This window comes from Lathamus discolor, chromosome 6 (assembly GCF_037157495.1).
Source record: "Lathamus discolor isolate bLatDis1 chromosome 6, bLatDis1.hap1, whole genome shotgun sequence".
NCBI lineage: Eukaryota > Metazoa > Chordata > Aves > Psittaciformes > Psittacidae > Lathamus > Lathamus discolor.
Genome location: NC_088889.1, coordinates 88010784 through 88036829, shown reverse-complemented (window position 1 = coordinate 88036829; position 26046 = coordinate 88010784). Strand labels below are relative to the sequence as shown.

At 40.2% G+C, this 26046-nt stretch overlaps 1 protein-coding gene across 3 annotated transcripts in view; it reads right to left on the bottom strand.

Moving 5' to 3' along the window:
* SDK1 (sidekick cell adhesion molecule 1) overlaps window positions 1-26046 on the bottom strand; it is a 420202-nt gene that overhangs the window by 196313 nt on the left and 197843 nt on the right. For all 3 annotated transcript variants that reach the window (XM_065684560.1, XM_065684562.1, XM_065684561.1), the window contains exon 6: window positions 21512-21645. In XM_065684560.1, coding sequence (XP_065540632.1) covers window positions 21512-21645 — 134 coding nt within the window. The remainder of the gene's footprint in view (window positions 1-21511; window positions 21646-26046) is intronic.

The window sequence follows — 26046 nt, the reverse complement described above, 5'->3', positions numbered from 1 at the left end:
GAGAGAGAAGTCTGCCTTTGTTCCCTTCGGAGCATACAGAGACATTGTTATATTCTATTTCAATATTTTCAAAATGGGTGGCATGAGGAGAGCGTTCAGGCTTCTCACCAGCCGCCAATATTTATTGCAACATAAAACATGTCAAACACGGGTTCTGACTTTTAATAGTATGATCTCCAAGCCAAACTTATCCTCATTACAAGGCTCTTACACATCACCAGACATCATCTTAATACAAGGCCACGTCTTCCCTGCCAGATATAGTTTTCAGGGTTCTTTACTTTTATATCAGAGAGCAGAACACCACCAACATCATTCAGCCCCATATAAGCTCCTTTTTATAAAAGCATTCAAAGCGTTTGACAGCTCTTGTGGACTCAAAGCTTCTGCAGTGTTTTATCAAGCAAGAAGAAACCTTAACGTTAATTTTCCTTTACTTCACCACAGCCCATCAATTCTTCTGCCTATATACATATATTCTGTCTATAATGCTTTGGATCTACCTGGCTATTAACAGGGGACTTTAAAAGTGTGTAAAGATGATATATTAATTTTATTTTTAAATCCAGCCATCTGGAGCTATGAACACATTTAGCAAATTACATAACAAGACCAACATCAAACTAAACCCTCCCACGCCTGCCCAGAGAACTCCATCATCCAATAAACCAACTCATCCTTAATCCTAAGGTTCTCATATTCTTGTATCCCAGCTGCATGAAAAAGCTCACATTTGAATTCCTTTTACTTCTGCTTTCTCTTCATAATCATAGAATAGTTCTATGATTCTATAATCATAGAGTAGTTAGGGTTGGAAAGGACCTCAAGATCATCCAGTTCCAACCCCCCTGCCATAGGCAGGGACACCTCTCACTAAACCATCCCACACAAGGCTTCATCCAACCTGGCCTTGAACACTGCCAGAGATGGAGCATTCACAGCCCCCATGGGCAACCCATTCCAGTGCCTCACCACCCTAACAGGAAAGAATTTCTTCCTTATATCCAATCTAAACTTCCCCTGTTTAAGTTTTAACCCATTACCCCTTGTCCTGTCACTACAGTCCCTGACGAAGAGTCCCTCCCCAGCATCCCTATAGGCCCCCTTCAGGTACTGGAAGGCTGCTCTGAGGTCCCCACGCAGCCTTCTCTTCTCCAGGCTGAACGGCCCCAACTTTCTCAGCCTGTCTTCATACGGGAGGTGCTCCAGTCCCCTGATCATCCTTGTGGCCTCCTCTGGACTTGTTCCAGCAGTTCCATATCCTTTTTATGTTGAGGACACCAGAACTGCACACAATGCTCCAGGTGAGCTTTGACAAGAGCAGAGTAGAGGGGCAGGATCACCTCTTTCGACCTGCTGGTCACGCTCCTTTTGATGCAGCCCAGGATAAATCAAGGGCCTATCAGTTTGATCTTGAAAAATGCCTGGTATGATTCAACGAAACAACCACCAACAAAATCAGTTTTGAGGGTGAGAAAATGGGAAAGGGGAAGAAGACAACACCAGAGATTTTCCTATGCCCATTTCTAAAGTCAGATCCGGACTTCTGACCGGAAGCCTTCATAGGAATATCTGCCTCTAGAGATGGCCTCTACATCTTCTTGCACACAGGTGGAGAGTGTTTCTTCTAACAGTTGCTGAGCATGCAGGTACCAAAGGTGGCAAAAGACAAACCTTATGTCGTCCTGACAGTTTGAAAAGGGATGTCAAGAATTGGAGAAAGCCTTTAGCAGTACTTATTTTTCTATGGAAGCTGTTACAGGTATGAAGCAGTAAGTTCTGGTCGGTTTTAGAACAGAATTCTACTTCACCTGTTTATTTCTGAAGCAAAAAAAAAAACTCAACCAACTGGAAATGAAAGATTCAAGAATGACTTGTCTGACTTTAGTTGATAAAACAAAACACGTGAGTCTCCAAAGAAAACTGCATGATGAGAGCATTGGTCACGTTCAATGTATGCAGGAGTTTTATCTCCAGAATCTGGGGAAGCTGACAGAAAGATAACAGGATAATTTCAGGGCTCTGTCAAAACTGGAGTTGTTAAGGGCAGGGTCAATTCCAAATGTCACCAGCTCTTTATGCAACAAGCACCACTGCAGTTCTGAGATAAAAAACACTCCCAGCTCAAAGACTTTGCAAGTTGATATTATCACTATCAGAAAAATCACTTTAGAGCTTAGCAAGTAATGAAACACCTTTCAAAAGCAACTTAAGAAGAGAGGAGGTAATAGCAGGGAAAACAACTTTGCTTTGCAGGAAAGATGCTGCTTTCAATAAAACAAACAGCAAACCAAACCAAACCCTATTGCACAGAGGATGACCTTTAAGTGAGTCTAACCTTAGTTCAGTATAAAGGAAATTAAAGTCTGTGGTACTGATGCAGACATAGTCAAGAGCATCTTGTGCTGGCAGCAAGAATCCCCATTGCTGCTTTTCTTCTGACCTTTTGCATCTAGTAGAAGAGAGGGAAGAGAAGGGAGGCCATCTGGAGTTGCTGTAGACAAGATGTCTGTTAATATACATCAGGTCCAAGCTAGTGAATTTAAAGAAACCTCATGACAGTCATGGTAAGCACAAACCTGTACTGCCAATGCCAGTTCACCAGGTGAGGCAGTAACTTTGCATATACTCCCCATTCTCAATCATCTGCTCATTGTCTACAGGGGAAATCAGATTTAACATACGTTTGCCCTTTAGTTACTAGAGGAGCAGACTGGCTGTCTTTTCCTTTTTCCCCAAGTCACTGGAATAGCAGCCTTTCTAAGCCTGTTTCTCTAACAACTTTGTTCTTTCATCTCTTCATATGACATTTGTCCAAAATGCTGCCTGTCAACATCAACACAGGAGGGGAAGCTCTGGCAGAAGAGAAGATCCCTACCCCCGACCAGTTCATCACCTATTGCAATTTACTCTCTTCCTCAAAATGTGTGCTCTGGACAACTCCTAATCTCATGCAAATGTCTTCTCCTTTCACACTTCAATCTGTGTGACACACTACCATAGCCAAGCTGCTCAAATAAATCCTTTCCATTAATGACGTGAGAATCCTATAGGAAACAGTAGTTATGAGGAAGAGAAAGAATGTTTCAAATGTTTATAAGACAGTTGTGATCAGTAAGAATTCCAGGTCGACATCCCAAAGAAACTCACAAAGGATACATCCCTAGAGAACCTGATCCTCCTCATCCACTGTATTTCCTGTATTGAGAACCCGCCTTGAAGACTGCTAGGATAACAAACTACCTTCTTCACAGAACAATTCCACTGAAACGTATTTATCCAAGTGGTGTAATACCTGCCTGACCAATTTGGTGGCCTTCTATGATGGGGCTACAGAATTGATGGATAAGGGTAAAGCAGTTGACGTCATCTACCTGGACTTGTGCAAAGCGTTTGACACTGTTCCACACGACATCCTTCTCTCTAAATTGGAGAGATATCAATTTGATGGATGGACCACTCTGTGGATAAAGAACTGGCTGGATGGCCGCACACAAAGACTTGTGGTCAATGGCTCGATGTCCGGCTGGAGACCGGTAACGAGTGGTGTCCCTCAGGGATCGGTGTTGGGACCAGTCTTGTTTAACATCTTCGTCGCTGACATGGACAGTGGGATTGAGTGTGCCCTCAGCAAGTTTGACGATGACACCAAGCTGTGTGGTCCGGTTGATACGCTGGAGGGAAGGAATGCCATCCAGAGGGACCTTGACACGCTTGTGAGGTGGGCTGATGCCAACCTTATGAAGTTCAACCACGACAAGTGCAGGGTCCTACACCTGGGTCGGAGCAATCCCAGGCATGGCTACAGATTGGGCAAAGAAGAGATTCAGAGCAGCCCTGCAGAGAAGGACTTGGGGGTGCTGGTCGATGAGAAAATGAACATGAGCCGGCTTCAGTGTGTGCTCGCAGCCCAGAAAGCCAACCGTATCCTGGGCTGCATCAAAAGGAGCGTGACCAGCAGGTCGAAGGAGGTGATCCTGCCCCTCTACTCTGCTCTTGTGAGACCTCACCTGGAGCATTGTGTGCAGTTCTGGTGTCCTCAACATAAAAAGGACATGGAACTGCTGGAACAAGTCCAGAGGAGGCCACGAGGATGATCAGGGACTGGAGCACCTCCCATATGAAGACAGGCTGAGGAAGTTGGGGCTGTTCAGCCTGGAGAAGAGAAGGCTGCGTGGGGACCTCAGAGCAGCTTTCCAGTACCTGAAGGGGGCCTCTATAGGGATGCTGGGGAGGGACTCTTTGTCAGGGACTGTAGTGACAGGACAAGGGGTAACGGGTTAAAACTGAAACAGGGGAAGTTTAGATTGGATATAAGGAGGAAATTCTTTCCTGTGAGGGTGGTGAGGCACTGGAATGGGCTGCCCAGGGAGGTTGTGAGTGCTCCATCCCTGGCGGTGTTCAAGGCCAGGTTGGATGAAGCCTTGTGTTGGATGGTTTAGTGAGAAGTGTCCCTGTCCATGGCAGGGGGGTTGGAACTAGATGATCTTGAGGTCCTTTCCAACCCTAACCATTCTATGATTCTGTGATTCTATGAACAGAGACTTTGGATGCCACTAAAATAAGAAGGTTACTACAGCCACAGAACCACTGACACTCTCCTCACACAGTAAGGTCATGATACCTTCATAATTGTTTGTGATACTGTTGACAAACTCACGGCAATACCCATGCTGCTCAAGCAGTCTGAGAGCAAAGCACATCTGCGTTGTAGGGGACACATTGGGTTACAGCTAGAAACTTGCTCAGTGGTTCAAACACATCAAGAAATCTCTCCCCAGTTAGACCTCAGGGTGCACAGGAAGTTTGTACGTGACTTGTCAAGAGCACTTACAGCCTCCAATGGGTTTAAAATAAACTGTCTTGTACATTCTTGCAGATCAAAATATACCTTTGTTTTGTAACTCCCATTTCACTCTGTGATTTATTGTTCTCTCCAGTCTCCTAATCACAAAAGTCTTCTTTGTGGGATGTGTTTATGTAAGCCTAGATAGGCGTCTATGGCCTAATCTTCACATTTTCATTTTCAGCACTCTACACCACATTCCACAAATGCAACGAATTCCCAGCTTTAAACAAGTACTCTGTTAGATTTTGTGAAGCCGTGCAAGGAAACCCAACACTGAGGGTTATCTGTCCTGCTGGAAACCCAACACTGGTGGTTATCTATCCTGCTGCACTTTGTAAGCTTATATAGCTAAAGCAACTTGTGATTTCTTCTACCTACAGAAATACGTGACTCTTCAGAACATCACACTGTTCAGAAGGAGGAAGTAATCTTCTCTTTTTCCACCCTGCCCTGGCTTTGGCAACATGAACGTCTCCAAAGACTTTTCCTGCAAAAATTTACTTACTCAACAAAGGTAAGTAAAATAACAAAGGCAAATAACCTAAGTACAGTTATTTCTCATCTCTAAAGAAGAAAGGGTTCATGGAGGACCCTGCCACAAGCAACATAACCCAGCAACTCTAGATAGCATATAGAATTAAGAGAGTATTAACACTAAGGGTCCTTAGGGAGCATCATATATTTCTCTCAAACATACCTATCATTATGGATTTTCTTAATTTAAAAATGAAATGCAGCAGACAACACCAGTAATAATTACCTCTATGATAATGCCATAACCCATTTTATTGCTCTGAAAGTCAAATATATTTATTAAATCTGCATAAATTACAATACTATTAAACTCTAATTTAAGTGATACCGTGTAAATGCGAGACTGGTTGGGCCTCTATGCTAGTGTGTTGTAGCAGATAGGATGTAATTTGTATTTGTACAGTGACTACTTTCAGTTTATTCCATAACAACATAACTTAAGATTCAAAATATAGTAAGCCATTAACTGAGTAGCATCAACACCATAAAACCAGCCTTCTGTAAAGTAAATAGGGATGAGGCAGCCTTATCTCTTGCTGCTTAAATAAAGTTTTCTTAAGGAGACAGTTTTAATCTCACTCGATTCCAGATTTTGTTGAACAGTATTTAACAAAGCCAGTACTACCAAGAGACACATACACTATGCAGGAATGAAATCATTTATAGGAGTAAGTTATATGGCACATTCAACATCAGTGATTGGTGACAGGCTTGTTTACTGCTCACTAATAAAATATAGAGGTATCCTGCTGGATGCTACCAGTGTTCCTTGTTTACTTTTCCTTCCAATTACTGTAATTGACCTATAACTCACTGGAGTTGTGGGCATTTATTCTGAACTTTGCACAGAACACAGCAACAATCCTTCAGCGTGGCAGCTAAATATGTCAGGATTAACGTTCTGCTAAATATTCCAGCAGGAATGACACCACTGTGGTAAGCTGGGGGTTTATGAGAGGTTTTATGCAATTTGTGGATGCTGATCAGATCTGGGATGATATAAAGGGTAAGGAAAGGTCTGGCACAAATCTGTCTTTATCTCTCTAAGCTGAAAATAAAAAGCCTACCAAACCTCAAAGTCTGGTCTGAGAAAGAATTATGTAATAAGCCTGGTATGTTTTTATAGGCTCTTCTCATTAGAAGTCAAGCAAAATACCAGTAACTTAAAGTAGTTCTACTCAGTAGCAGGGAAACACCACCTCAGGATAATCAGACTGTTAGTTTCATCATGCAGAGATGCTTTTCCATCTCTGCTTTCTAGAAAGCTTGTGACTATCTGGGAACTTCAACATTAGTTCCAGGCTTTCAGAAATTGCTAGGATTTTTTTGTAAGCACCTGATATACAGTCAGACAAGCAACTGCAGGTGAGATTCTGCCTTGAAAATCCAAACTCATTTTAAGCACAGGGGAAAAAAAAACGTACTCTCAGTACTAGATCTTGTGTAGCAGACTAGAGAGCTGTCGGGCAACAGCCTCCAAAGCTCAATACACAGTACTCAAGACAGTTTTTGACTACAAACCTCTTCCAAACCTGTACTACCAAACACCCACATCGTCTCCTGCAACCCCCTGACAATTTAGTAGCTGCCTCAAATTGTTTTTCAAAGCAGTTTTCTCCTTTTTACATGGCGATGGAATAAACACAAACTCTTCTAATTCAGTAATCAGGACAGATAATTACATCTCCTTAATTGTTTTCTTTTTCCAGCTTAGGTTCATGTTGATGGGAGACGGTAAAATTAGTCCACGAGCCATCTGAAGTTTGCCGCTTGCTGATTAAAGCCGTAATTGATTCAGAATGCTTTACAAATCAATCTCTGGATTACTGCAGGATCGTGGTGGCATATTGTAAGAGAAAAAACCTAATTCACACACATGCTTCCCTTGTGAATGAGAATCACATTCCCATAAATCCTTAACTGCAGGAACAACTGGGTTATGATGTTTTCAAAACTCACTATTTGCTAAAATCAGGGCATAAAGACAAAATAAGAATTACTTACAAGAGTAACCTGCTGTGATTTAGACAGGATTCTTATTCTTCCCTAAGCTTACTTTGTAATTTCTGAAGGGACTGCATGCAATATATTCTTGGGGAGGGGGAAGAAATATATATGTATATTAATAAAGAAAACCCCAAAATCTGTCCCCATCTTCTGCAAAGCTCATAAAACTGGGATTACAACCTGGTGGAAGGAATGCATTCAAACCCATATGTATTTCTGTGATTGAGTGCGCTCCTTCCCTGAATCAGGATCTGCACTTCCCTTTGAGACTTTTATAGTCCCTATCATGCAGTTTTGGTGAGCTCTGCATATTTTCAGAGGCTGCTACCCAGGGTTCCTTTCTGAAACATGGATTTTAAAGTTCCTGTGGTGATCAAGGATGAAAAGGAGATATATCTTACATTGTTCTGAAGGCCTCATCAAAAGGAACAAGTCTGGCTCTAAAGGCAAGCCCCCTCCTTTCATATTGCTGAGTTTGCAAAGGACAGAATGAGTATAAGACAACTGTGATGCAAGCCTCTCTGCCTTTTGAGTTGATTGCTCAATTCAGCTCACCTTTACCTTATGCTAGCCACAAACCCACTGTGGTTAAGGATCTGGAGACCACATAAACCATACCACTGAACCCTTAAAGAAAAAGGGGGCTTCTGCCCTTTTTCAGAAGCTGATTTTATAAAGTGCCCTATTCCTTACAACACACAGTCTACAATAACTGTATTCCTCCCCCCTCCCATTTTTTAATACCTATATCATAAAAACATAACGGGATACTAAAATGAGCTATATTTTGGAGCCAGTTAATTATAGGCCAATGTTTTTCCAGCCGCCATTTCCTCTGGAGTCCATAGGGTCGCCAGCACAGGCAGGTTTGCTGCTTGCACTCTTTCACAAGCCTTCCTGTAAGTCCCGCAGCTTACGCTGCACCAAGAAGGTTAAATTTACGTATGAAAATGCTTAATAAAAGATATGACTTACAAACTTTTGCCTCATTAATATCACGTAAGGTAAACCATATGCACTTCTGATGTGTATTTTAACAATGCCACCCAGTTAAAGTATAACAAACGCAGTATCTTCAGCATTAACACACAAATGAGATTTGCACTTTCCATTCCACCAGGATACTGTGGCATGAAGCATATGTAAATACTCTTAAGATACTAAGAAGTCATCAAGGTTGCTTGTGGCATTACAAAGAGAAGCTGAAGTACCTGATTCACACAAAACTAAACCAGGATAATCGACTCATTAAACCCCAGTCTTTTAAAGACCGTTGCAATAAAGTGCTGTCAGGTGACTTCATAAACCTCTACTTTAAACACAGTCTCCTTTTCTAGGAAAGAGCCTTATTGCTTTAAAAGTAGCAAAATACAGCTCTGAAAAGAAATTGCCTTAAAGAAACAGTGCTTGCAAAGGCTGACAGGAAAACAGCTTGGTCGTTCTTCACAGTAAACTCAGAACTTGTATGTTTTATGTTTCACAATGCAGAAATATTTTGACAAAATTAAAAACACCTCCTCTGGTATGTAAAGAATTAATGAAGACAAACACTATCTACCTGCATCTGCCAGCCATAAACACTAGATAAACTGTTATTTCATCCCTCTCCTTTGTGAGCACATATGCTCCAGCATCTCATGCTGCCACGCTAGTCAGAGGTCCATCACTTCTATTACAAACACCCTTTGAAAGCATTTCTAACAATCTGGTAAAGATTTACCTGAGAAATTATCAAATTACATTGCTTTTTCCATCTTTAAACCACGGAAAAAGTCCTCATCAAGTAACCCAGCTGACTTCCTGTGGCACTGAAAATGGCAGGGTATCGGCACTACAAGCTCCAACCAAAATATATAACCATCCTATCTGCAAAATAAACTCAGCATCATATTCAACATAGGAATTGAGCAGTCACTACTGTGCAGTCCAAAAAAGTCTGCCCGATTCCAAAACATTTCTCTTCATTAGCCCATGAAGTGCAAATTGCCCTCTTCATTGATGAACATACCAGATCTGTCAGGTACAATTGAGTCAAAGGCAGCCTTCCTCTCCTCATCACATTTAATGCAAGTCTTTGTGCTTGCTGATGACACGGCCAATCGTACCAGTTTTCAAGGGTTCCCTCACAGTCGCAACATGCCATATCGATCATATATTAAACAGCAATCAATATCCTTTCTAAAAAGCAAAGTGGCAACTGACAATCCAAAGTCCATCAAGATGCTTTCAATTTTAAACAGCCTGCCACATTTACTATGCTTATAGTTGGTACAAGACATTTGAAGAGTTAAAATTCACATTTTGAGGGTGGAAAAACATAATATTGTCATATTCTAAATCACTGCTCCTTTCAATAGGAAAAAATAATCCTTTTTTTAGTTCCTTATGGCTTCTCGTGTGTTTTCTATTTGCATTACAAGGTGGAACTCATCTTTTCACAGTTAAAGGGAAGCACTTTACATTTGAACATTTGTTTAGACCATCTCTCCCTTAAAACCACACCTGCTGCATTGATTAGCAATGAACCAATAATAAATGGTCCTTTCCAAACCTAACCATTCTATGATACTTTTTAAAACACTTGCATGGTACAAATGTTTTTCTCAAGGAAGCCATAGACTGGTTCCTAAACCACTGTGGTCAGAGAGAAGTGTTACAGTACTGGTATAAGCTGAATTCACTATTAAATTTACCAAGGGAATATCCACAAGTAAAAGAATCTTAATTTAGATGAAGAAATCAATGTGCAGCATAACTGCTAACGTTACAATGACCACAAAATTCCGCTCAGCAGAAATATTATCTGAAGGGGAAAGAGCTCCTCAAATGAGTAAACAAATGAACCCATCACACCAAAGTTACTACACACTGACTGGAAAACATGTTTATATGCATCTTCACAAGAAATCCCACAGTGTTGTGCAGTTTAAGAGCAGATCAGATAGGTCAGCATGAAGCTTGAGATCAATACAATAATAACATGTTGAAATATAAGCAACCATACAAAGTGATTTTATATGAAAGCATAAAATTAGCCCAGAAGTGATGAGTCTCTAATCACAATATGCACAAGAAGAAACCCTCAGGCTCTAAGTTCACGAGCTATTGAGACATATGTGAAAGCTCTTTGCACTTGCATTAAAGTACACATGTAAGCAAGCAAGGCTTAAAATGAAGACATTCATTTTTGAGTTTACCTTTATCTTTGTTTGCATCTGAAGTTCCCATTTTAAATAATGGAACAAAATGAACCTCACATTTTTCAGCTATAAAGATTCCCACATAACCTTTGCTTTGTGACATAAAGATCACCAAATGAAATTAAGTCACTCCACAGTATTTCTTGGCCTTGTTCCAGGGCGATGTGGAAAGGAACATTTGTCATAATCACTTACAATTGGAAAAGAACAGGAAAAGATCACTGTTAATGACACAGCATCGCACTGCACAGGGAACTTTGCAGACCTGTCACTGCTCAACGACGACAGCAATGGACCTGGGATAATGTTCTATATAAAAGAGTGGGATGCAGTGAGTTTTCTGCACAATGCGATTTACAGCCTAAAAAGGCAGCAGTTTAGTTCCACCACATTTTATACAATAAGTCCACTTGACTTATTTTGCTTCTTCCATTTTTGTTGTTTGATTGATTGATGGCGGGGGGGGGGGTGTTGAATGAGCATAGCATGCCTGCCAGATCCTCCCTTATGCAATTATCCTCAGCATATTCCCTTTTCAGTTTCACGGGCCTTTTTGGATAGCTTTTACAGACTTGATTTAACATTCATAATCACCTTGAAAAGGCCATCTGCAATTTTAATCACTCACTCCCTATTACTTTCTTTAATAGCTATGACAGTATCACTCACAGAGATCCAAAAGATCCACAAGGATAGCTGAAGGCAGCACTGGGAGAACAGTTTCTTTTCCACCTTTTGCAGAAGGTACATCACCAGCTTCCTAAGCCTTCACTGTCTTTACTAAGCCAGGTTTCTGAGCACATGGCTTTGCAGAGTGGACTGAAATAGAGCCAACGTGGAGTAAATAAGCAAGCTTTTCGTTTTATCCCTCCTTAGTGCATAATATGTGGGGAATAAAGAGAACCACCAAGCACAGCTTCTCTTTCTTTCTTCATGCAATGCACTGTTCACGGCAGTACAACAGCAGTAAGTTTCCCATTCTCAGCCTGCAAACGTATTTATTAGCAAACATAGCTGGACAAATGTAATAGGAAGTCTGCAGAAACAGGGCCTTAGAGACCAGGACATTGTGTTCACCTTCCTGGCTGTGGTATTCCTTCATTTTTATCTCACAAAGCTTGCAGTCCTTTAAAAATACACTGTTTAAACAGCAATATTCTCCCAGAGTATACGAGTTGCAGCTTTGTTCCCACATTCCTTAGCTAAACTGATTCATCCACCATAAAAAGGCAGAGTTTGGGATTACAGATTATTTTTAAGGGGTTTAAAAGCGGAGACAATAGTTTGCACATGAAAAGAAATCAACACTTCTATCACCTTACAGCACAGTCTGTAAGGGAGTGGGGGGAATCAGAACTTGGATTACCCTGATGTTGAACCGCTCCCCAGAGGCAAATGACAATATGTGAAACTGAGCAGTACAAAACCAAGGGATAACGAACGCCCTGGATTGGCAATTTACAGCTCCCATGGTACAACCAAGTGGACAAGAAATCAATGCAGCTTTTACATACATCAGGTGAAGAGACTCAGGTTGCAATCAAGCTCGAGTTTCTCTTCCTACTACAAACAGGGTAGGAAGTTCCAATTATTCTGTATTACTTCTAAATTCTCTGCAAGTCCTTCCTCAACCCTAGGAAGATTTCCAATACTATTTTTTTGTACAAATTTGGGCAAAAATTGGTTATCTGATTTAAAAACCAACCCAAACCCAGTTGGGCAGTGCATAGATAAGTAACTTTCATCTTGCCTACTGAACAACCAAATCTAATACCTTACCATCATGTATATATGGAAAGGAGAATATGTAAAGCTTTCCAGATGACCTTGAATCTTGCATGTCCTGACTCCCCAGTGGTTAGGTGGTAGCTGCAATCACTGTTCATACACAAGGCTACTGTCTGCACTTTCAGCATTAAGCAAATCAAACCTATCTGCCAGAATGATGAGACAGACACATGAGGGGTTTCCATCCTCATTCCATTTTCCTGTTCTGTGACATATATTGAGAAGAAATTAAAATCATCTTTAATATGAAGGGCTTTAGAAATGATAACCCTGAAGCAATAATGTCTTTGTGAAAGCTTGAGATCAAAATTGGCTTTTGTAAATATGCTGGGGAGGCAGTTCTGCCATGTAGACATTTAGCATGTGTAATACAATCTTTAGGATAGGTTTAGGTTTTTGCAGTAACTGAGTTATTCTATTAAACATCTATTTTGAGCATTTTTATTATTCCTTATGTTTATTGTTTATAAGGCAGTTCAAGCTTGCCTGATACAACGACAAGTTAAAGAACACAATCAAACAGCTCCTAAATTACCCATTTTCTAACCTGAATAGTGAGTCCTGCTTCCATCACTAAAAATACATCCAACTGGGTAAAGATGGGAAACAAAGGAAAAGACTTCAAGTGAGTTCCTTAGAATACTACAGCAGTATGGCACAGCAGAACACGGCTCAAGAGATCAAAAGGTGGTGTTCAAAAGAGGTAAACTGATATGTGAGTCTCTAGTAGCTCTTCCTTTTAAAGCTTCAGAATCATGATACTCACATGAACTGAAAGACAAAACACTTCCCAAATGCCTACAGATCGCTGTGCTTGTTTCTCTGGAGGTTTTTAGGAAGTGTGATTTACCTTGGGTGTACAGGATAAAGAAATAAACACTTCCAGAGAAAAAGACTGTTCGCCAGCCTGCAGTCCCAGCAAGTGGCCAGCATAGGATGGTGCTTGATTTCAGTCTGCTGAGGTTTATTGTTTCTATTACTGCGACGATGTGATTTATCTCTACAGTAGATGTTAATTTTTATAATATTATCAGTACACATTAAAAACCTTTTTAAAGATCTCAAAGTACTACTGAAAAGTACAGACAGGAACCTGTCTCACACCAACAATCAGAATTAAACATGAGTATTAAGTATTTATAACAAGAGTGAGAAAACTGGTTCACTTCTCAGCGCAATGAAATAGGAAAGAGAAACCAAGCAGCAACATGGTCGTGGCAGAACGCAGTGAGGTTGGAATTGGACAGTCAGGTTTACCATTTTTGCTCATGAAAGACGATTCAGTGTTGACTTACCAACATTATCTTTTTTCATCTGATCAAAACAATGTTTATTTCAGCAGTTCCCTTTTGTCTTACTCCATTCTAGTGTATTAGTACAAGACTGAAGAAAAACACTGATCAAAAATGATACTTTCTTTGTGACATTGTTTAAAACCCTTCAGGTGAAGCAGTGAGACTGAGCAATACTTTTCCGACCAGAAAAGTTTCCTGGCATTTCTCTTATGTTGGTCTTCCAACAAATCACCGCAGTTTGCTCAAGATGGCATTTCCTGCCTGGCATGTATAATTGATGTATGTCACATTTTATAAAGTGATTGCAAGGTAAATTCAATTTTCTCTTTTCCTTCTTTGTGTCCTCTAAGAATCTTTTATCTTCACATATCAATTACAGAGCAGTGACAGAGATAGGATACAAATCACTGCGATGAATGTAATAGCAAAAGTGATTAGAGATAGAGAGAGATTAATTGCATGTGTCAGATATAAATAAAGGGTTTAGGAGACAACCCAGCATTCTGAGTATGTGTGTGTGTGTATGCATGTGTGTGTGTATTCCAGATGTCTTCCAGGCACACAACCCCAAACCTTACATAAATAGACAAGTGTAACATGAAGCTGTGTTAAAATAACAGTTTAGATTATAGAAACTTCAGCATTTGCCATTTTTTTTTCAGAGCTGTATGCACAATGTATGCACAATGTATGCACATATGCCAAAGGCATGTACCCTCAACTCGGGTGCACTATCTGAGCTTCAACCAACTCAGCAATGAGTCCCCATAACAATTGCACTGCAGTGTTGCTGTTGGGAGGAACTATTTTTTCCATAAACCACATACTTAAAGCTGTATTAAATTTGTTGATGCAACATGATGAAAAGTGCCAGATATTCAAACATGCTTTATGCTGATTTTGGAGGTTTTAAGTTCTCTGTAAGAATGAAAAAATCTCATAGAAAGTTTATTTTAGTATCTTTCCATTGTACAAACCTGCTAGCAGAGGACACACTACTTGCCTGGGATAGGGGCTGTAGCAGATGCCAGAGTGAACCGTGTGTGACAATAATAACCAAAAATAGCCCGGGGAAGAAGAAATTGGAGACCAACCAATGTTTCTATGTATCAGGAAGATCACTGACAGAATGCTTTGGCAAAGCCAAAGAAAAGCTCATGGTACCACAGAGGTTTCTTGGCTCCTCTTTATTACTCCTGTAGCGGAGCAATCTATCATTTTGACCACAGGTTTCCTTCTGTATCACTACGGTTAAAGCAAGGAAAGTTTTCCTCCAAGGCCAAGAACGGTAGAGAATTCTGAAGACGATCTTGGCTGGAGCTTTCAGAAAAAAGGCAAAAAGCCCAACAATGGAAGCTGGAGTCTAAGAATGCTGATAAATCCTGAACACCTCTGTTAGACCTTTATAATGCGTGTAAATATGATTTGACACTGCAATACAGTATCCTTTTTTGCAGCAGATAACAAGGTAAACCATTAACAATATCAGCCTCCACAGGAATCCCTAGCTCTGGATAAAGCTTAAACTAACATTTGTTCCGATATATCAAAACTAAATCTTCAGCACTAACTCAGTTTAGTCCTTTTTGTTATAGCTGTGATCGTTACTAAAATGCATTTGACTTACATAAAGACATATTTACCTAGCTCAAAAGCACAGTGAAGTTGTACTCAATCTGTTCTCACAATAAGAAAAAACAAAGATCCTCATTTCAATATTTATGCCTTTTAGTATTAGAGCAGATCGGAGCTAGAACTGTACAAAAAGCATGAAGTCAGTATTTTGTCAGGATATTAGAGATGGTGTTTACACAATTTATTCTTAAGGTTCAATTTTAAATCCCAAACACTTCGACAGTCTCCTTCAAATTAACATTTTGGATTGCAGAAGAATGTTAAGTGACCATCGAAGTGAGAGGCACACCATCGCTCGCAAAGCCACACATGACACGGCACTAGGGTATCCTTTCTGGAAATTCTGCTTGACAAAGAGAAAGCAAAACCTGCCTAGAAAATGGGAAAGAAATGTACTTACTCGCAGAAGTGACTTAAAGCCAGTAGACAAAGGGCTGTGCTGTGCTACATTTGATTTTGCCTGTATTTGGACAGAACCTCAGTCAATCACATACAATTATAGAATCATAGAATGGTTTGGGTTGGAAAGGACCTTAAGATCATCCAGTTCCAACCCCCCTGCCATGGGCAGGGGCACCTAACACTAAACCATGACACCCAAGGCTCTGTCCAACCTGGCCTTGAATACTGCCAGGGATGGGGCATTCACAGCTTCCCTGGGCAACCCATTCCAGTGCCTCACCACCCTAACAGGAAAGAATTTCCTCCTTATATCCAATCTAAACTTCCCCTGTTTAAGTTTTAACCCATTACCCCTTGTCCTGTCACTACAGTCCCTATCACTACTGTCCCAATTGTGGCCCAGAAATACAGTCTCATTTCATTCCATAGTCCTTCTCCTACCCCACCAAAGAAAAACCTGCATCATTGAAGCACTAATTTCACCTCAGCAGCACTGACCCAGAGAGGCTAAGTGAAGTGAATTCCCTTGGCATGAACTAAAAACAGTTTGACAAGTTTACAGAGCCTGTGTGAATTTGACCTCATAATAGGAATATCTGCACCCTGGGGGTGCCAGCCCATTCCGGTTCATTTTTTTCCTGCCTGTACCTGAAAGCTGGAGCTAGCTATGAAAAATTCATGCAGCAGGAAGCTTCAAACATATCCGTGAAGGATCCGCAACATCTGCTGACTTGAACAAACCTTGATGGTTAATACGAAAAACTGCATTAGTGAAATGCTCTCTTCCAGACAAGATGATGTCTGCTCAGAATCTTCTGAAAACTCCTTAACAAACCTGAGAGAAGGATGTAAAAGTGATATTCTACTAAATACACTGACAGGTAACATGGCGTTTTTCCCCCCACTTCCTTTCCATAGGACAAAAAGGACAGTTCATTTTTACAGACACTGACAGTGACCTAAACATCCTGTGCTATCGTAAGAACCTTTCTTTAGGTTGGAAAACCAACAAAATTTCAGTGCAAAACCAGTACCTTGCAAGTGTGAAATGAGACTCCCTTTCTGTGACATTTATGCTTTGATACATTCAATGGAAGAACCAAATAGACGCCAACCAGAGATAAACACAATTATTTATCCTTACGTCAATGTTTGCTGTAACAGAACAGTTGCAAGCAGGAGCTGGGCAGAACGTGACACACTCCTATTTTAAACTAATTGCAAAGCAGCCAAGCCAGGAGTTTAATTTTCAGTCCCCAACTTATTTTTTTCCACTTCTTTTTCTTAAGTATTGCCAATGCTCAAGGGGAAGATTTATCTTTGCTGAATGATAATTGCCTTTATCATCTTTGACTCCTCAAAAACGCTGGCTGGCGAGGTTTGGAAAACTTTCATCAATCTCGTTTGCTGCTTTCACAAAGCCTGCATCAGAAAGAGATGTCAGTCTGCAGAACGCTCTGTATACGCTGGTGTTAGGAGATCTTGAGACTGCCTAATTTACTAAGAAATCCATTCAAGTGACATGCATCTCAATATTTCACAGCTTAATGAGAAGGTCCAGCAGCAAGGCCCTGAATTGCTGTTCCAGACGATTAGCGCTGCAAAACCAATTGAAGCAGGAGCATCTAAGCTGTCACAACAGCTTACGTGTACCCACCTTCTGCAAACCTGCCATTTAAATCATTTACTGGAGGACACTTCCAATTTTTTCCATAAAATACTTCAACTAAACTCAGAAATATCAGTACATCCTGGGAAAAGTTTCTAACACAGGGCCAACGGTGTTGCATGGAAGTTAATAACAGAAAAATCTCAGCAGGGCTTTTCAAACTTCTAAAGTGGCACCGGAATCTTGCCATGTCATGTTATAAAGTAACAAGGACACACATTGAGTTCATTGGGGTACATACTTCAGCCAGCTCCTTGAAGTAACAAAAAGCTATGGAAACCACTTCTTAAACTCTTGACTTACATACTAGAAATCCTTATGGCTTCAGTACCAAGCTCTTAACATCCCTGCTCCCCCTTTCCTTTAAAAAAAAAGGAAATAAGGGTTTTATGATGGCTTTAATTTAATGAACACTTGATCTTTACGTGTCCTGCCAACACTGGTAAGATCAAAAGCATGTCACTTCATCCCCCTGACTGTCTTTAGGAAGAGATCAGACCATCTGTACTTCAGTGTATGGCAGGAGAATGGGCACAGAAGAAAAAGCCTAAAGAACACAGGATCCATTCAAGATATTGCCATCAAATCTATTGTTGACCAGATAGAAATTGGGAAGAACATTACGAATTCCTCGCCTGTTTATTGAAAAACAGTATTTACATCTAAGAAACTTGTAACAACTCAGTGATAGATCCATTCTCACACCTTTCTGGTTAAATCAGGAAGTTCCAGTGATGGAGTTAATACTGAAATCCTCCAAAACAGTAATAGATTTTAAGACATTTTAAATTTAGGACTAATCTATGACATCTCATACTAATATCAGATGTGACGTTATTCCTATTATTCTGCCTGTTGGGCATCATTTCACTAAGCCTGTCACCTCAGAGATGATCTAATCCTCTTGAAATCAGTGGAAACACATCCGCTTGAAAGACATGATCACTGTTTTCAAGCATGGTTGGACTGGACCTCGTGCTGTGACCTGGGACTTTCACATTAAGAAACATGGTTTTAGAGGGTAGGCATAGAGAACACCAGCGTTTAATCAAGCCAGCGACTCAGCTGTTGGGGAGAAACACTCATCAGTATTTGGATCTTATCACAGAGTGACCATATCTACCGGCTAATACATCTTCCTGCGCAGTGTATTTAAGGAATGAACCATCCCAGTAATGGGCACTGGGTATGTATCTTAGAAGCTCAATATGTCCTAAAGGTCTGTTAACCCTCAGGAAACCCAGGCATTCTCATGCCTTCACTTTCAATGCCTGACCAACCTCAGAACGTATTGAAAAGCAAACCCAAACACGGCAGAAGCCACAGAGACAAGCCAGAAGGCTTCTTTTTGAAGCTGTTTTCTGACTTCCATATGTTATGCTTGTAATCGGGGGCCACGGGTGGATGTAAGACTTCACGCTGCTTGGGACTCAATGAACTGTGGGTTAGGCTGTCAAGAAACAGAATGTCTTTACCTTTACTCAGAGCTCTGCTGGAGAATTCATTGCGATCGGGGCTTTCAGACTATTTTTGATACATGTTCAACATCCTTAGATCTTATGCAACATGTATCAAATATAGTTATTAATTGAAGGACAGTTTACTGTCTTTTCCAGATGCCTCTCAAACTCCATTTACTTTCAGCCACAATTCAATATTGACTTTAATTTGCAATATTTTTCAACCTAGTTGATCCTACGACTCTATATAAGGCCCCATAACTCATCCTCTGCTTAGCTCAGGGCTATACCTTCCTCTTTCTGTCATTCCTGTGTTTCGGACCAGAACAGGACAGATTACAGCCTTCTGAAAATCCCTTCCTACAGGCTGGAGCAAGTCTGACACTGATATCCTTAAAGGAATAACAAGCTGTAAATATCTAACACTGCCCTCAGCGGATGACTGCCCTTGGAATTATCCACAGGTTTTGTTTTGCTTTTGCCCTCAGCTGAAAGTGGCAATACGCATGCTGAGTCATGCAGCAAGGTTGTACTCAATAATTAATATATAATCCACTTACACAGAAATTGGATATTCCACTTGTGGTTTATTTGATTTTGATTAAACTGGTTTTAAGTTTTATAATGTCCTAATGGAAAACGACAAGTGCCATCACTCTTACCACCTGATGAATGACAACTCAAAGTGGTATCCGTACCTGCACGTACTTTTAATGATCTGTCTCACATATGTTTTTCTTCAGATCAAAGATCAGACTGACCACAGAATCACAGAATAGTTAGGGCTGGAAAGGACCTTAAGATCATCTATTTCCAACCCCCGTGCCATGGGCAGGGACACCTCACACTAGACCATGTTAATCACTTTCTTTACAAGCACTGTAATGCCTTATGGCCAGTGCCTTTCTTCCACATACACACAGCACTACTAATCCAAGATATCAAGATACCAATTCAAAAGCCTCATTAGCTAATATTAATTTCAACAAGCAGATCCATTTTTGGCTTTCATTCTTCATCTTCTTTTATCAATTTAATCTTTTCTGGTTTTCATGTTCCAGGGAGACTTTGCATTCATGGTGTCAAGTCTGTACATATTTTGAAGTGTTTTCTATTCCATATGCCCATATTACCTTCTGCTTTGCATAGCACTCGTTATGCATGCATGATCACAGACTATTTCTAGCATTAATTAGGATACGAAATTAAAGTTGTAAGTACATTATTGGTCACAATACAAACAATATGAATTTGCTTTAAAAATGAAATTACTAAAGTGTTAAACCTATTTATACTGTCAGAAATAATAATGTTCACAATCTACATGCCACAGTACAGCCAGAGTTCACAAGTGGGTTTGGAGTATTGTTTCCACTTCAGAAAGATACACAGAGAACCCCCGGAGAAGTTCATTTAGCTTATAAATGTATCCAGAAGACAACACAGGTTTGTCTCTTCTGCTGGCTATAGAAGCCATGCAGCTTCTGTGACCCTGATCCCACTAACAGGGTTTCCATTGCTTAAGAACAGCATTCCTTGAAAGCCGATTAGGAATTTTAGCAGAAAAAGCATATTTGCATTGAAATTAAATGTTTCACAGGGATATAATGTTTTTGATGAACTTCTACAAACATAATCATATTTCCAAAAGCAATATGCCAGGTACCCTGCTTAGAAAACAGGCTGGTCAGGGCTTGGAGCAACCTGGTCTAGCAGAAGGTGCCCTGCCTGTGCAACCCAGGGGGGTTGGAATTAGATGAGTTTAGGGTCGCTTCCAACCCTAGCCATTCCATGATTGTATGATCTTCTAGAAGCCCAAACCATAAGAGCAGCCTGTCGGTAAAGCTGCCAGTGTCAACAACTTATCCAGCCATCTCTTCCTTGTTTCTACAATCAAACCCAGACACATCCACACAACAGACTAACATATTCCCTGTCTCACTGCTACATTAAAAACACTGTGACCTAATGCACTCAGAAAAGGAGCAAAACCATTCTACACCTTTGGAATATTAATTTTCCCTACAAACACATTTACTAAATGTTTTACAAGAGTTTAGACACGCGTGTTTTTGAGGAACACGCACCTTAGTTTATTTAATGGGCAGTCATCTTGCAACCCCATTGCTCTGCTGCCTCCCCCTCCTCTTTGCTATAAAATCTACTCGTAGAGTACCTCTGTAATGGGAGGTGTTAATACAATTTGCGCAATGTAAAGTAATAAGTAGTAACAATGAAATGCATGTTCCCTGGGCCTCTGTGATAACTCCAGGTAAAAATAATGCCATAGACTGGGAATAGACTCATAAATAAATTTGCACTCAGAAGAGTGACTTGTTTACTTACGCGCAATGGAAAACAATACATTATAAACCCCTGCATTGAAAAGAAATGATGATCACAATTTCACAACAAACAGCGAGGGATATCATCATGTACCTGCCTCGCACACAATAAACCATTAGACAAGAGGCTCAGAGTGATTTGTTGAGGGCATGTACTCTCTAAGGTCCCTCTTACTGCACAAGGAGTTCAATGTACTCCGAACCAAGCAGAGAATGTTGACCTTCTGTAAAGGTCCAATCCTTTGTTAGCAAGGCTCTTTTTGCTAGGGCAGACTTTTGTCTGCAGCCTCAGTATGACAGCATATTATCCACAATTTGGATACTCACTTGCTATGCTGAGATGAATAAAGGGACTTGTCTTGTTCTCTCCATTCTTTTCATTGACCGCCTGAACATAGTAGCCTCCTGCATCAGACACTGATGCTGCAAGGATCACCAGCTGATTCTCCAGTGTGATGGCTCTGTTTAGGAAAGAAAAGGATCACTTTGAAATCAGGAGAATGGTACCCACTAGGCAAAAACCATACAACACTTGAGACTTGACAGACTGATAAGATATTCAATGGTCGTCTAAACCAAGACACTGGGGAATCAAAACCAGCCCAGCTTCTAACACATTCACAGGTAATACTTAAATCTGCGATGCTTTTTCTCTGTTTAGATTGTGCAAGATGTTCACGGTGACATGCAGAAAGCTCCAACACATGAAACTAGAATTGCTTAAGTGGGAATAAGAAGTTACACAAGAAATGGCAAATGACAACAGAGACGAATAGCCTGCAAACTGTATCATTATGGGTTGATGACAGTCCTGGCAAACATCAGTATGCTGCAAAGTTGGTTTTACTGACAACCTTCAACATGTGAAAGCTAGACTGGCACTCAGGAAATAACACCAGAGAAAGTACAAATCAAAGGCAGCAGAACGTCAGAGGGTAAACTTTCTGTATTTACGGCATCACAGACAAGAACATCAGCAAGTTAGAGCCTAATTGATATACACAAGTGATCTGTGTGTAGACAGAAGAGTTTTCCTTTAAAGCAGGTATGAAAGCACAACCCTGCAGTTAGCACAGGTGTAGGCCTGAAGGACTCAACAAATGTCATCATATAATACGAGTCTATTCTTGCTTAGGGCTGCTACATAACAAATGTCTCTATAAACTCCCTTGTAGGCAGCATCACCCCTTTGCTCCACAATGGGGTTGGTTACTTTGCATCTTACATCTATTAGATGGTCTTTTTTATGACTGTAAGAGATAAAGGTTTCATATACAGATAACATGTAAAAATTTAAGGGCTTAACAAAACAGAGCACAGGAAGCTCAAAATCAAGATAAGAATAAAAGAACATGAAAAATTCCAGAGAAAGCCTGTGGAGCAAAATGCTGACAGTCATGTAAACTGGGACAGGCCCAAACTTGGAAATCTGAATGCAAGACTTGGAGCAACAAACTCCTACCTGCACTTGCATTACTTGATGAGAAGCCACATTGAGTTCATCTGTGCTACTAGTCAAATCTTGGAGCGTGAGGTCAAAACAATATATAAAATTATTATCCTGGATCAAACAAGTTCATACATCAACAGGCCTCAAAAAAAGTCAGTGCTAAGTCGAAGTATTCGTGCACTAATCAGTCAATAATAAACTTCCCTGCACTGGTGTGGTGTGGTTAACATTAATAATTCACAACTATTTTGCTTTTGAAAACTCATTTAAAGCAAATGGGGAAATCACACATTCCTACTCGCTTTCCTACATAGGAAGGGGAATAAAAAAACTACAGTGAGAACACAGCAGTATTCAAAGGCTATGCATATTTTATCCATAACCCTTCAATTTTCTAATGTGGATACAAAGAACACGGAACCTCTATAATGCTATCATAGAAACACAGGATTGTTTAGGTTGGAAAAGATCTTTAAGGTCATCGAGTCCGATCATTAACCCAGCACTGTCGAGTCCACCACTGAAGCATGTCCCCAAGCACCACATCTACATGTCTGTTACATACCTCCAGGGATGGTGCCTCCACCGCTGCCCTGGGCAGCCTGCTCCAATGCTCGACAAGCCTTTGGGTGAAGAAATTGCTCCTAATACCCAAGCTAAACATCACTGGTGCAGCTTGAGGCCATTTCTTCTTGTCCTATCACTTGTTACTTGAGAGAAGAGACTAATCCCCTCCTCACCACAACCTCCTTTCAGGTAGTTGTAGAGAACAATAAGGTCCCCCCTGAGCTTCCTTTTCTCCAGACAAAACAACCCCAGTTCCCTCAGTTGTTCCTCATCACACTTGTGCTCTAGACCCCAATAAATACAAAGCTCCTGAAAAATATACAAGTCTGTGTTTTCAGCTTTAAAAATCAGTCATTACACATCAGCTAAAGATCCTGTTTGAATTATCGTCATTGACAGTTTTATTATAAAAATTACTAAAGAAGACCCCACAGTATGATTTTTTTTCCCTTTATTCAATGAACCTGTACTAGCTTAATTGACTTAGAAAATGAATCAAAGAAACTGTGATAGATTTAGAGTGGGGATATAAAATGCAATTAATATGATACTTGATAAAGCAAATAAAGATAAAATTCAAATGAAGTGCTAATAATTGAATATTAGAGACAATGACATTCACGTTCATTTCTACTTCAGTTCAAAAGAAAGCAGCATTAAAAGACTCTTTGAAAATACTGACGTATACTTCAGGCTCCTTTGATGCCAGCTGCAACTGTACCCAGAGTTTTGAAGGTGAGCCTTGAATACTGGTGTGATGCACGCTGTTAGTATCTGTATTAAATTGGCTGGAAGCTTTAGACTTTAAAACCATTATACTCATCTGCTGATCAAGAGTAAAGGGAAAATGTATTTATTAGGAAAGTTGTTCAGAATTAAGTGGGTTTTTAAATATAACACACTAATATTTATTGGAGTGTGAGCAAAATGCAATGCTTGCAAGTGAAATGTAAGTATATTTGAACCAAAGATATCACTGCAGAAGGGCTAAACTGTATAAATTACATGTTCAAAATAGTGCAAAAAAGTTTGCTATTCATTTGCATAGAAAGCAAAAGAATTAGAAGACAAAGTAACTACTGAAGACAACTCCTTGGGGTCATCAATTACACAGGCAAATTAATGCCGATTACAAACCCCACAATGAGCTATTGGTATCTTAAAAGTTCTGTGAAAAATGGGATGTTTCAATTTCATTAATAAAGACAGGTACAGAGCAAGACCCGAGCCTTCACAGGCTGCAGACTTGGGGATTTTTATTTAGAGCAAGCCTGAACCTTGTGCATCAGCAAAGTCCATTAGTCACGTTGTAAAGACTCATTAATTCCAATGTTTCTAAAGCATCTGCAGATCCGTGCCCCAGTCCTTACCAGGGTTGCAGCCACTTTTTGCATAACAGCTGCACAGAGCACCCTAACGTTGCCTTCACACGTCGTCCTGGGTTTATTGTTTGTTTGCATTGTCTGCTATAACTTCTAAATCATGACAGCACCACGCTAATGTTCCAAAGCAAATCTGATTCCTGGCTGCTCAGTTCACCAGCACATTGAGGGAGTTGACTGAAACAGATGGAGCGGGCTTGTCCCTAATTCATACCCAACACTGAATTCATGAACATTTAAATCTTGCTTTCTTTTCAAGCAGTATCGAATTAGGCTCTATCTATTCTTGAGACAGAAGCAACCAGGAAGGAAACTAACCAGACTGATCCTTCGGGATTTCTTGAGCATAGGGAAAAGGAGCATTTCAAATCCTACATTTTAATAGTAAAATTTAATAAATTTATTTGGAACTCAGTGGAAGCCTGTAGGGAACAGCAGCCAGTATACATACAGCAGCGTGTCTGCGAGTGGTAGGTAGTTATAATGGTGGACTCAGTATTATCTCATGTCCTACAAGCATTTCAGCAACACCCTTACCACAAGGGCAGCCAGGGCCTAGGACAGATTGACCTCAGAGTGAAGGTGAGTTGGAACTCTGAACAAGCTACGTTTATGACATGCTGTTGAGCCAAAGACTGCACTCCGATGGGATGGGAAAGGCAGCAATGATGGGGACAAGTCAGTTCACACACCCACTTCTCCAAAGTATCTGAACATATAAAGAGGAACCTGATGAGGTCTTCATCATTTCCATTATTGCAACCACAATTTAGCACTTAGTTACACTCTGGGATTTTTAATTGCAGCATCCCAAATTGTCCAAATACTCTAAAAAATTCTGGTCCAAATAATCTCCAAGTTTGATCTAAAGGTTATGGAAATTAATCTGTTAACATCAGTGGAATGTTAATCAGGCCTTTAGAAGTGATGAGAATTTTCCAAAGGGGATACCAGTATGAAAGCATTTGAGACAAAAGTTTTTGGAATTAAGTAATTTTTTCCTGCACTGAAAATTGCATCACTTACTAAAATGCTGCAAATGAACTCTTCAGTATCTTAAATAAGTGGATTTTCATTAGTAACAGGTTTTTATGTGAAAATACTATGTGTAAATCTACTCTACAAGATAATTCCCAAAAGTCAGATATTTGCTATGGTTATTAGTCTATGAGATTACAGAATAAATAGATAATACTAGGTTATAAAAACATCATAAAATGAAAATCACAGAGTAACCTGATTAGGCTTTCTCTTAGCAGGCTGCCATCTGCTCATGAACCAGAGTGCAATATTTTAGTACAAAGGCCTTCATAAAGCCTCTTTTCCAATATTATCTCCAGCTAATACGAATATCAATCCCTCTTTACAAGCTATATTTTACTAGAAAACCTCAGTTCCCCTTTAAAACTTTTGTGCCCATTACATAGCTCGCATTGATCTTTCTCCGTGTGCCAGACACCACA